The 13066-nt window shown below is 44.8% G+C and overlaps 2 protein-coding genes across 6 annotated transcripts; both read right to left on the reverse strand.

Annotated features, from left to right (window-relative positions):
* Positions 1-2517: 2517 nt before the first annotated feature.
* Positions 2518-6446, reverse strand: LOC123453101 (calmodulin-binding protein 60 A-like). Of its 3 annotated transcripts, XM_045129859.1 has the most exons (8): positions 6226-6434; positions 6051-6126; positions 5126-5178; positions 4756-5030; positions 4546-4674; positions 4085-4245; positions 3542-3745; positions 2518-3431 (listed from the first exon to the last, which is right to left on the reverse strand). In XM_045129859.1, the coding sequence occupies exons 1-8, from the start codon at positions 6357-6359 to the stop codon at positions 2838-2840; spliced, it is 1626 nt and encodes a 541-aa protein (XP_044985794.1). In that variant the 5' UTR covers positions 6360-6434; the 3' UTR covers positions 2518-2837. The 3 variants fall into 3 exon arrangements, with proteins under 3 accessions (XP_044985794.1, XP_044985795.1, XP_044985793.1); XM_045129860.1 differs by having other exon boundaries at positions 4546-5030; positions 6226-6446; XM_045129858.1 differs by having other exon boundaries at positions 4546-5027; positions 6226-6433.
* Positions 6447-7575: 1129 nt separating this feature from the next.
* Positions 7576-10406, reverse strand: LOC123453102 (mitotic-spindle organizing protein 1A-like). 3 transcript variants are annotated; one of them, XM_045129862.1, is made up of 3 exons: positions 10082-10406; positions 9406-9766; positions 7576-7821 (listed from the first exon to the last, which is right to left on the reverse strand). In XM_045129862.1, the coding sequence occupies exon 2, from the start codon at positions 9700-9702 to the stop codon at positions 9412-9414; it is 291 nt and encodes a 96-aa protein (XP_044985797.1). In that variant the 5' UTR covers positions 9703-9766; positions 10082-10406; the 3' UTR covers positions 7576-7821; positions 9406-9411. The 3 variants fall into 3 exon arrangements, with proteins under 3 accessions (XP_044985797.1, XP_044985798.1, XP_044985796.1); XM_045129863.1 differs by having other exon boundaries at positions 7576-7818; positions 10082-10401; XM_045129861.1 differs by lacking the exon at positions 7576-7821 and having other exon boundaries at positions 9141-9766; positions 10082-10399.
* Between the last annotated feature and the right edge of the window lie 2660 nt (positions 10407-13066).

The following is a 13066-nucleotide window of genomic DNA, read 5'->3' on the forward strand; positions in this document are numbered from 1 at the left end:
GAACCCCTCTTTCTCCGTGCTTGGTCCAACAGTTATAGCCGGACATGAAACTGGACGTAAACAGGTGGATGTGAATGACTCTTGACTTAGAGTAAGTTTTATCATTCTTACAGACAACACATGGACAACACATAAAATCATCCCGCTGGTTTGCCTCAGCCACACGCAGAAAACTCTACAAGCCATCAATGAACTGGGAAGAGTGTTGGTCATCGTACATCCATTGCCGGTTCATCTTCATTACACAAGACCGAAAAGACCAAATTAATAAAATTTCACACATAAAGTTCATACACACGTATTCTCATAAAACAAAATACAAGAGTTTATAGCTAAAGCATTTAAATGCAACAACAAATGCGATCAAGATCGCAACTAAGGTAACAATTGATCCAATAGCATAGTGATACCAAGCCTCTTTATTAAGGGCATATTTTCTAATCTTTCTAATCTTCAAGCGCATCGCATCCATCTTGATCTTGTGATCATCAACGACATCGACAACATACAACTCCAATTTCATCTTTTCTTCTTCAATTCTTTTCAATTTTTCTTTTAAATACTCGTTTTATTTTTCAACTAAATTTAACTTCTCGGCAAGAGGGTCGGTTGCAATTTCCGCTTCACATACCTCCTAGATAAAAATATCTATGTCAACTTGATGGGCATAATTGTCATATAAACGAGAAATGCAACAAATAGTTATAAAAGAGAATATACCACATCTGAACCATAAACCGGACGAGGGCCGACGGGGACGGATATCAAGACCATGGCACTATGTATAACAAACAATCGTACAGGTAAGAAAACTATATAAATCATACAAATAAGATTTTTTTTGGAATAAAAAAATAAGAACAAGAGGATCACCAAGATGGTGGCGGCGACGAGACGGCGCGGGCGATCGACGGTGATTAGGACGGGGACGTGAAAGCACTAAGTAAATCACACCTACACATATGCAAACTAAGTAGTTAATTTGAGCTCAGATTGCATATAAATCAAATAAACTCCCACATAATTACTCCCAAACTAAACCCACAAATCACTATACTTATAGAACATTGCACGATCTAATCTAGCAATGAAAGATGAAAGGAGAAAGTTGCTAACCTTTGTGAACACTTGGATGGATGGGGTGCTTCAAATCTTGACAAAACTTGGAAGAAATTGAGGATGAACTCGAGCAAGGGAAGAAAACAGAGGAGAGAAAGGAGAAAACAGAGAGCTTGGGCTCGGGCTGGACGGAACACTATTTATAGTGATACTTTTAGTCCCGGTTAGTAATACAAACAGGGACTAGAGATCTATATCTAGTCCCGGTTTGTATTACCAACCGGGACTAATGGCCCTCGCATGGACTTCAGCCTGACGCAACCCTGCAACCACTCCTTTAGTTCCGATAGGTAACACAAACTGGGACTAGAGGTTCCTAATAAACAGAGACTAAAGCCTAGCCTCATGAACCGAAACTAGTGACAGCATTAGTCCCGGTTCAAAAACCAACCGAAACTAATGCTTCGAACCAAAGTCATGTTTTCTACTAGTGAATGATTGCAGTGCAATACCTACAATAGATTGAAAAAAAGGAAGTTGGACAAAAAATTGGGACTAGGCAGGGCCATTGGGTAACATGATAAAATAATACTTCCTCTGTTACACAAAGTAGTGCCTATACCTTTTCTCAAAAGTTGAACTTAGCATTAAATTTATATATCAATTTATCAATGTCTACAATATCAAACATATACAATATGAAAATATGTCATGGTATATCTGATGATATATATTTCGTATTCTGAATGTTGATATTTTTCTCTACAAATTTGATCAAAATTTGCAAAGTTTGACTTTAAGAAAGAAAAAAGACAATATGAACTACGTTGTGGAACAACGGAGTACCTACCTTTGTTCGGGTACTTATCATGCATGTCCGTGGACAAATAGGGAGGACAATTTTGAGGTTCACATCGGAGATGCCATGATTTCCTCCCCCCCCCCCCCCCCCCCCCCCCCCCTCCCCACACACACACACACACCGTGTGGGGTATATCAACCACGAAGAAAGGTACACGCACACTGCAAGCAAACGATATATGCTATGGGTGAGTACATTCAGCTTATGCATCGGGCAGGAAATCACGTTTATTATGTGCGGCATGGGCACTTATGTTAAACATCTAGCTTATGCATCAGGCAGGAAATCACGTTTATTATGTGCGGCATGGGCACTTATGTTAAACATCTAGCTTATGCATCAGGCAGGAAATCACGTTTATTATGTGCGGCATGGGCACTTATGTTAAACATCTGGAAAAACATGTACTACGTGGCAAGAACCTGAATTATATACTCCAGATCCAGCAAACATCTGGAGTGTGAAGTCTGAATTTGACAGCACAATGCAATTCTTTTGGTTCTGCACAAGTAGACTTCACTCGTACTCGGGCATCATATATGCACACATGTCATACCACAAAAGATGTGGCAAAGTTACGTAGACCAACTTGACAATACCAATAACACGCCGATGATAGCCCATGCCATAGCACCATCGTTCATATTTACGCATTATGTACTGTACAGAGCTTCATCTGATTATTTACAGGTGCCACGCTCGCTGATAAAACGGCTCGAGACACCAGCAAAAAAAATCATCTGATTATTTACAGGCGTCACTCTCGCTGATAAAACGGGAGAACACCAGCAAGATCAGCGCGCAAAAGAAAAATGTTCTAACAGATAACCAACCACTCATTTGTACACGCTTTCCTTTTCCTGCACTTCTATATCTCACATTTTTTAACTAATCAACCGCAGGCAAATGGAAATCATCATTTCCCGGGTTTCTTCCTCTTCTGAGCGGCCATCCTCTTGGTGTAGAATATCCATCCTATAACATATGACAGCGTCCTCCATCCTCTATATGGCTTGGGCTTTGATATCGTCGCGATGAAGCCCTTCAGCGCAGCACCAAGATCTTGTGAGTCAAAGGATACTGGGGGATCTGGACCTGGACGGCAATAGTAGTCTTCGTTGAATGAGGCATGACTGGTGCTCTCCTCGAAAACCAATGAATTTGAGAACCTGTCTAACGCGTGTGATTCTCGAGGCTGTCCATGGCCACCAAGTGGGGGAAGCTCGGACTGAAATCTATTTTCACTGCTTTCTGCAGCTCCCACGGCACAAGGATCCAAGGCACATGATGGTTCAACAGAGAAAATGTCATCTGATGGTATGTCCAAGTGGCTTATATCAAAATCGTCAGTTAAAACTTGTGTAGGCAACTGGTAAAATCCGTTCTCATGCAAAGATGGAGATCTCATATTGAAGAGCTGTGATGGATTCTCCACAAGCGTGTCACTGTCACAGGTCGAGACATTCTTCCAGTCTTCATATGCTTGTTTCACAGCAGCATGTGCTTCGGCCTAGAAACAACAAACACTGTAAGGACAGATGGTCTAGATCGCAACTGGTCGAAGGGGAATACAAATGAATTTGATCTAAACACACTTATAGGATGAAGAAAACTGAATACCTTCTCAATTTCTGTTAGATCATCAGCAGAAACAAACTTCTCCGATATTAACCCTCTCACTTCTCCAACAGCATTGAACACAACAGCAGTTTTGCTTGGGCTTTTTAGGTAGTAAATATGCACCTTTTCACTGAGAACACACGTTGTTTTCGCATGCTCAACAGTAACCTCCCACATCTTAGTTGACATGCCAGTGCCCAATATCTGCACAACGTAAACACTTGAGTTGGTTAGAAATCCACATAGTTTCTGAGCTACCACTATCATCTACAACAACATGCCACACCTCATTTAGACTACCATAGAGAAAATACAGTTGATCCATCCAAATGAGGAACTGATACATATATATATGCAGTTTGATGGCTCTAGTTTTTCCTAATTTACAAGATAAACAAAATAATGCTGCCAAACAAGTTTGATATAAATATACATGTCAACCTTGGACAGAATGAAGTAGTCATCAACAACTTGTATAAACTCTGCAAAGAATACAAAATACCTAAGCAAATTCTGTAAACCTTGCAAGAGGGTGCATAGTACCTTCCGAAGCCTAGGAGCATCAAGATGCAATAAAGTGAGAAAATCTTTGACCGTAACTATCTTCTCCTTATTCAAACGCTTGTGAAAAGCTCCTTCCTTGCCGATCTTCTCCAGTCGCCAAACATCATCTTCAAGAACTGGTGGGTGATGCTTCTTGTACACTGGGAAGGGGGAACAAAACATAAAAGGTGAGGAATTTAAATTTTTCCATTTTGGTAGCATTTCAGATGATGAAGGGATGACATAGGTCAATCATAGCAATAAGAGCAAACTAAGTTGGTCAAAATACTTTCATAGATACTGTGTTCTAACAAATCTAGATTGCGGCAAGGAATTCATGCGCTTATATTTGTATGTGCCTTTGTTAATTTGAAGGACGCTGTGCCAAAATGATGAAACTTATCAAATGTCCAGGAAGGAGTGCAACAAACAAATAACAATTGAAAGCGGCAGAAACTCACATTCTCCACGATGATCCTTTACCACAAACGATTCAGTTTTTGCTTCCCGTACTCTTACGCCATTAAAACAACCATCCTCACTTCTTGCACCTAACCTGAACTTTCGGCTGCGTGTCCAGCTGGAGTTATCTGTGAATGATAGATCTCCCACTGTACCAATGCCTTTATCAAGGGCAACAAACACGTCTCCAGAAAGCAAGGGTCGTTTACCTTGTCTTTCTTTAACGATGTTATTATTGAACTCCTGAGCTGTCCAGTCATTGCCTTCTCCGTCTTCAAAGTCACCCTCTAGAACTACTATTTCAACCTTCAACAGGGAGTCTGTGCCCATTACTACAACTTCTCTGGTCAAAGTGTCCACTAGAGCAATACTTAAGGTACCCTCGCCTTCAACCTTGGAACCAGTGAAAATTGGAAGAGAAAGCTTAGTCGTGAATTGGAGCTGCAGATTTTTCGATGTAGATGGAACAGTGTACGTGGGACTTCTAATGAAAAATGAAAAAAAAAAACAAGGTGGTTAGATAAAGCTGTGTCAGTTTACGAACCTAAAAAATTGTCAAAGAAGTGTCATATATCATACCTTGTCATCATAGCGGCATGATTTGCGAGGGCCAACTCAATTTCTTCTTTAACCTAAAAAATTGACTCGAATTAAGCATCAAGGCCACCACTGGATAACTTTAAACGGAAACATGGCTGAAAACAGCACTGACTAGGTCAAGATTTATGATGCAAGCAACAGCTTTGACTGAAAATATAAAATATTATCTTCTGAAAATGAATGAGAAAATATCCATATGAATGAATGCTTTGTTGCTAGTCTTGCAGGGTTTCAATGGTTCTGAATCTAGAACAATACAATGCTAAACAAACTAATTCAATACAGTGGCTTCCAAAAAGTGTGATTGAGATCTATTGAATAAGAACCCTTTTTCCTAAAGTAACTAATACTACAAGGTCATTGTGATCTCTTAGTGAAGACTTGTGAGTTCCTAATTCCTCCGTCTTCAGAACTAATACAAATACAGGTACCAATATAAGATGGGACTCCTGACAACAATATTGCTCATCAATTTAAGTAACCTAAGTTTAATTCAGAAACCATGTCACCAACCACATCATAATCGTAAGCCTAAAGGAATGGAAAGCAGATGCACCATTCTGCACATGAGTGGCTGACATGGAGAGCGTTCTGGGAAGTGCGATTTCAGATCTACTCAATAAAAACCGCCTGTTCCCAAATCAATACCTAAAAGTTGGTTGTAATCTCACAGTCCAAATCTGCGGGTCTGCGGAGTTTCTGATTCTTACACACTCGAAACTAAAATAAGAGATGTACAAAATGGATTCCTGGCAGTTATACTGATCACGGATTGAAGGAAACTAAGGCTAATTCAGATACCACGCGGCCAAGCGCGTCACAATCCTGCAAAATTTTCATGAAGGAAACGAGGATTCGGGAGGGAGGAAAGACAAAAAGAAGGTGCACGGGACGGGCGGCTCACCACTCTCCGGATGAGGGGCTCGATCGACGAGAAGAGCTTCTCGATGCTGCTCTTCCGCATCACCTCCGTGATGACCCTGCGCGAGCGAAGCCAATCCAATCCAATCAGCGAAACCGAGGTGGGGATTCCGATCGAGGGCGCGGAAGGGGAAGGGGAAGGGGGGCGGGACGCTTACTCGCGGAGCGCGGGGACCCGCTGCCGCTTGGGCTCACCGGGGGAGGAGGTCCCGCCCGACTCGGCCGGGACGCCGCCTCCGCAGCCTCCCCACCGCGGCCGCTCGCCCTCCTCCGGCTGCCGCTTCTGCGACATCTGATCTCCGACGCAATCCTCCCACCCCGCCTCCGATCGCCGCCGCCGGTCGCAACCTAACCCTGCGCCGCGCCGCCCGCACGGGGAACTGGTACTTCTGGTTCGGTCAGGGTGCGACGCGAGCGACGGTTTGGTCGCATAGAAAATGGCCCTCGAATTGCCGGGTGACTCGGCCGGCCCATAGGGCCGGGAAAGGCAGGCTACGGAAAAGACCAACCGGGCCTACCCTACCCTGCCGGCCTGAAGCACATTTCTGACGTCAAAAACCCCTCAAAAAATATTTCTGGCGTCAAAATCCTTTCGGGCTGGCTCGGACACGCCGGCCGAGACATGGGCACTGTTTGGATACACATGACACATTTGGGCAAATTCCGGTGCCAAACATGAGGCAAACCACACGCTTGTCTAGGTCGTACTCCCTCTCTAAAGAAATATAAGGCCGTTTTGATCACTAAAGAGTTAGCAAAATGGCAAAAGGTGCATATGACAAGCATGTTTGGTTGTGTTCCACACCTGGCGAATCTTTTGCCCCCATGCCACCGTTTCTTTTTTAGGGAAGAAACTTTCGCTCTATTCATAATCTTTGGTGGCTTAATTGGCCGTTACACTTATTATGCTAAAGACGAGTTAACGACCGAGTCTGTGACGTGGCGTGCCACAAGTTTTTTCCGATGACCAATTATCAACATGATAGGATTAAGTTGATCTGATAACAAATTATTACTCAAACTGATTTTGATTTTCTCTTCTTCTAATAATGGATAATACTCCTATATATAAGTGCATCAACAACACTCGCAAAAAAAACAAAAAGCGCATCAACAAGATGCAAAATGCAGCGTTGCAGGTGCCCTTGCATGAACTAAGCAGCAGTAGAAAGAGTTCCCTCCATGTGCATGACAATATGGTACTAGTGTCATCAGTACATTATCATGTCTGGAAGACAAGTGAAGAAAACTGACAGCAACTGCAGAAGATGAGCAGCAGTAAATTTGTACAGCGCATTCTCAGCTTGAACAAGAGATGTCATCATTTCATAGCTTTTTGACTGTTATCCCCAAAATAAGGACTCGATAAATGGCCACCAAGCCATGGCATGTTCCTTTCGGATAGGCATTATCAGCAACCAGAATGGCCATGTGGTCAATGAGAGTATAATCGACAGAACACCAGATGTCCGGCTGATGCATACAGTGATGGGAATATAAGAAGACCATGAATGAAGATGTAGTGGCTGTCATGATTACCACAGTAGTGTCCAAGTCAAGCAAAGAAAGATGCCAATTTACAGGAACTCAATGAGCCACAACTTTCTTGTGGAAACAACACCATCAAAGTGCATTCCAGAGCAAGATTTGCTTCCTCCTGACTAAAGCTAATCCGGCTCTTCCAGCAAACCAAGTATCAGATTTGGTTCGACTTCAAATCAAGAACGCCAGTTGCGTCCAGTCTTCCATACCTGCTGAATGAATGATGACAAGGTTACATAATCTGGAGAAAAAGTTTTGGATGGCATCCAGTAAAATCTTAATGTGGTACACAAGAAGCTGCTGACTCATAAGTCCTGCTGGATTTCAAGCACACAAAAACTATTATATTTGGATCGACTAAACCAAAGAAATATGTCTGAGCTGCAAGGTAATGTTGATAATGCTGTAAAAAAAACAGGTGGCACTTCAAGTGATTGTTCATTGACTGAAATTTCAGACAGGTGAGCTGCAGTAACCGTTGCAATTTCACTGAACTGTATACCAGTACTCTAAGTAGTGATCTAAACGGTCTTATATCAGTTTACAGAGGGAGTTTTTTTTTCTTCTAGAAAAATACAACTTCATTGGATACAAGGCTACTGCTTGACTATTAGATTTATCCAACATCAGGAAACAAGCCGAAAAATATATTGGGCAGGCCAACTTGAATACACCACCAGTGAGGAGTATACGTTGGATTTGTAAAGCATTTCATCCTTTAATCCCAGAGTGACAAAGAAAACAATAACTTAATAAAGGGTGAACTCGAATGCTGTCCTTCAACATGATGTATCCAGCAGTTGTTGGAACATCCGTGCATGTACCTCAACCAAACCAATGACAAAGAAGAGCTACTAATTAGGATGCCTCTAGCCTAGAACAAAGAACATTGACATAACAACCACTCTGCTCATGAGCACGCTCACTGTAGTTAAAATGTCAAACTCACAATTCAACGATGGCAGGCCAGCCCACATACACTATTGGGGAGGAGCATAGGCTGACTTTGTATAGCATTTGAAATCTCACAATAATGATGCAACCAAACCTAAAACCTTACAGCAATGATGCAACCAAACCTTACAACGACTGGTGAGGGGCATAGGCCTGCTAACTGTGTAAAGTATTTCCATTTGCTTCCACCTTTGTTCAAGGCCTGCTAACTTGGTGATCATTTTACTACTGTATAAACGTTAGTGATAAAGAAAATAATAACATAACGAAAGGTGAGATCAAACGCTCAGTCCCTGAATACGATGAATCTAGCAGCGATTGAAACACGTGTGCCTAAACCTCAACCAAACAAATGATAAAGAAGAGCTACTAATTGGGATGCCTCCAGAACAAGGAACATTGACATAACAATAATTCTACTCATGGGCATGTTTCCAGTCACTTAAACGTGGAATTCAAGATTATGAAGGTGATACAAATAAGTAGGCTGTATTTCAAATTCGTCCATGTAATCATGTATTGGTGTCATAACAACATGCATAATTCCAAGGAATCAATCCATGTGCAAGAATGTGGATAACATAATTTGACACAGACTTCATTGCATTATCAATCTTGAGGATACAAACCAGGAATCAGTTTTAGCCAACAGAAGAGAAAATCATTTGCTAGAGTGTAACAGAGTTTGACACAGCTCCCCTTGCATTACCAATCTTGAGAATACAAACCACAAACCAGTTTCAGCCTACAGAATGGAAGGCCTAAGTGCACACATACAACGCATCCAAGTGACAAGCGGTGTCATCTGGGAGGAAAAAGAAGAAGGGGTCGAGGACACGAACCCTAGCCTAGAGCTGGCGAAAGCCGGAGGGGAACAGCGAGGGAGCAGTCGGGGCTGCCGCCGCGTTGGAGGCGGGCGCGGTGGGGGTGGCGGGTGTTGGGGGAGCGGCGGAGGAGAGCTCACGGACGAGGGCAGCAAGGGCCTCCGGGTTGGCGCCGCGGTCGCAGAGCGCCATGAGCAGCGAGAGGGTGTGGCGGTCGAGGCCGGTGTCCAGGATCTGGGACATCTGGAACGCCAGCTCCAGCGACTCCTTCGCCTGCCTCGCGGCACCCCCCGCAGCTGCCTCCTCCATTCCCATCTCGCGCGGGCACAGTTGTGCTCTCCGGTAGCCGAACCTAGGAATTTTAAAGAGGGTGGTCTACCTACAAAAAATTGACAACAAGTATGACATGTGTAGGTTCTAACCAACTTACCAATAGCACGTAAATATAAATCAACATGGTCTTACAAACACACTAAAATTATCAACTAAATCTCAGTTTTGCTTTGCACAAGAGAAGCCTACATACATAGTACATACCAATCCTTCAACAGTTATAGGAGAAAATAAATTACATTACAATCTATCAGTCCCTGCATTACTATCAACCATAACTGAACAGCAGAAAATGAATAAATCAACATAGGGTTTGAATCAGAAATTCGTAAAATTGGGGAATGTTGGTAGATAGCCGTACCTGTGTGCTGCGTTCAGTCGAGGGGCGGCGGGAGGGATGGATGTGTAGCTGGTGGCTGCAGGATGGCTGCTTAGGTAGTGCAGGGCGTGGTGCACGCCTCACTCGCTCACGCCTGCACACCGCCGCGGAGAGGACTGGGCGGCTGGGTGCGGCGGAGTGCGCAGGCGCGGAAGCAGCGCGTGGGGAAGGGGGCGGCGGGGCGGGGCACGTGGACAAGAGGGAGGTGGCGACGGCGAGGGGCCGGCGAGGCACGGACCCCGGAGGTAGGCGGCGGCGAGTTCAGATCGGGGGAGCCGGAGAGGGAGCAGAGGGGAATCAGGGAAGGGGCAGGGACTGTGAACGGGCGCCGTGAACACTAGCCAATCTGCTGGGCTTAATTTTTTGGCCAGCCCATCTCCTCCTCAAGCTATGGGCCGCAGGCCGCCCTGTGAAGCAAAGCCCCGTTTCAGGGAGGAAATTGGAAGGATGGCTCTACGTGCCAGTGACACACTCACCTTTTTTTGAGTTGGCGTGACACATCTTTATCTAATAATAAAGAGGCTATCGCTTCCGTCGAAAAACCCATCGAGGTGATTTTACAAAAAAAGCCCTTACTGTTTATGACATTAAACTCGTAGTATATATATTAAATATTTTTTTAAATACTCATATCTTTTAAACCGTAACTCCAAATTTAACATATTATACATGGAATTTGATTAGAAAAATATGTAGAATTTAAATATGATATTATTTTATCTGTTAAATGTTTAATAAAAATACTATCTAGGGTGCAATCTTAATAAATAAGTCATTATTCATCTTTCTTTCATACCGGTACTCATCCGGGTTGGGAATGAACACGTCAACAAAATCAGGATTAGAGATGAAACTGAAGGTCACTTGACTGATTCTTTGTACGTATTAAATCTACATGCAAGCCGTGTTAAAATAGAAGACCTGTGAAATTTTGAACTACATTTTTGTAGGATAAGACCATCTTTATTTGTATCGTAACTATAAATTCTCAAATTATAGACATTTTTTATAAATTAAGAACGTGTGACGTGTGGTATTTCTTTCTCCCGTTGCAACGCATGGGTCCTTTTGCTAGTAATAATAAAGCGGCTATTGCTTTCGTCGGAAAACCCAACACGACATTTTTATAAAAGAGCTCCTGTAATTTTTTTATTCAACCTGCGCTCCATCATTTATCTGCAACGTAAAAGGAAAAAACGATTCGCTGCAAAAATTATACCCGTAAGCATCGCCTCCTCCCGTCGACCCTGGGCGACCCTGGTCTGTGCCCAGGCCGCCGCCACACCACTCGCCGCCGCGGCCGACCTCAACCGCCACCGCTGCCGATCTCAACCCACCCGCTTCTGCGGCTGTACCTCTCCCCGCTCACTGCCCCTGTTGCGGCGCTCGAGCGCATCGCGTCGACCCTGGTCAACCCTGGCCTGTGCCTAGGCCGCCACCACACCACTCGCCGCCGCGGCCGACCTCAACCACCACTCTGTCGATCTCAACCCGCCCGTCTCCGTGGTCGTACCTCTGCCCGCTTGCTGCCCCTGTTTCGGCGCTCGAGCACAACTTCTGGATCAAATCAACGCGACAGCTACAACGACTTGGGATGATGCGTTTGCTCGATGCAGAACGGTGGCGGCGCGCGGATAAGGCGCGACGGAGCGAAGTACTTGCAGGTGGAGGCGGGGCTCCATGGCTCACACGGGGAACTCCGAGGTTATGGTGCGACAATGACGACTCCTTATGATCAGATAGAGGCCCCTAACCCTTGCTCCCCTCATCGTATCCCCTCCTTCGGCAGGAACTCATCATCTGGTGAGATCCCCTCCCCATGCATCCAACCGTGTGCCAAGCACCGACAAGAAATTTTGTTTTGTGAAATTTTGTTTGCTGATGAATGAATGTATTGAATGTAAGATTGCATTGTTGTAGAGAAAGAGAGTGGAACACCACCTTCAGCTTGTCATCTCATCCCACATTCTCTACCCCATGAGTGAAATAAGATAATAGTCCCTTGATCAATTCACGTAGCCTCTTTGTTTTGCTTTGCTTGTCCCCCTCAATTTCTCATCATGGTGAAATTAACAATGAACGGGTTGATTTCTCAACAAAATAGGATAGGACTCACTACATTAGTTAGTTAGCTTATTATTTAATAAATCAAAATGATTATAAAAGATTAAAATGTGTGTTACTTTTTTCTCCCGTTGCAACGCACGAACCCTTTTGCTAGTAATAATAAAGCGGCTATTGTTTTCGTCGGAAAACCCACCGCGACATTTTCATAAAAAAGCCCCTGTAATTTTTGTTATTCAACCCATGCTCCATCATTTATCTGCAACGCAAAAGGAAAAAACGATTCGCTGCAAAAATTATACCCATGCGCATTGCCTCCTCCCGTCGACCCTGGGCCACCCTGGCCTGTGCCCAGGCCGCCGCCACACCACTCGCCGCCGCGGCCGACCTCAACCGCTACCGCTGTCGATCTCAACCCACCCGCCTCCGCGGCCGTACCTCTCCCCGCTCACTGGCCCCGTTGCGGCGCTCGAGCGCACCGCGTCGACCCTGTTCCACCCTGGCCTGTGCCCAGGCCGCTGCGACACCACTCGCCGCCGCGGCCGACCTCAACCACCACTGTTGTCGATCTCAACCCCACCCGCCTCCGCGGTCGTACCTCTGCCCGCTTGCTGCCCCCGTTTCAGCTCTCGAGCACAACTTCTGGATCAAATCAACGCCACAGCTACAGTGACCGGGGATGATGAGCCTGCTCGATGCAGAACGGCGGCGGCGTGCGGATAAGGCGCGACGGAGCGAAGTACTTGCAGGTGGAGGCGGGCCTCCATGGCTCACACGAGAAACTCCGAGGTTATGGTGCGGCAACGGCGACTCCTTATGGCCAGATAGAGGCGCCTAACCCTTGCTCCCCTCATCGTATCCCCTCCTCCGGCAGGAACTCATCATCTGATGAGATCCCCTCCC

This window comes from Hordeum vulgare, chromosome 5H (genome assembly GCF_904849725.1).
Source record: "Hordeum vulgare subsp. vulgare chromosome 5H, MorexV3_pseudomolecules_assembly, whole genome shotgun sequence".
Taxonomy (NCBI): Eukaryota; Viridiplantae; Streptophyta; class Magnoliopsida; order Poales; family Poaceae; genus Hordeum; species Hordeum vulgare.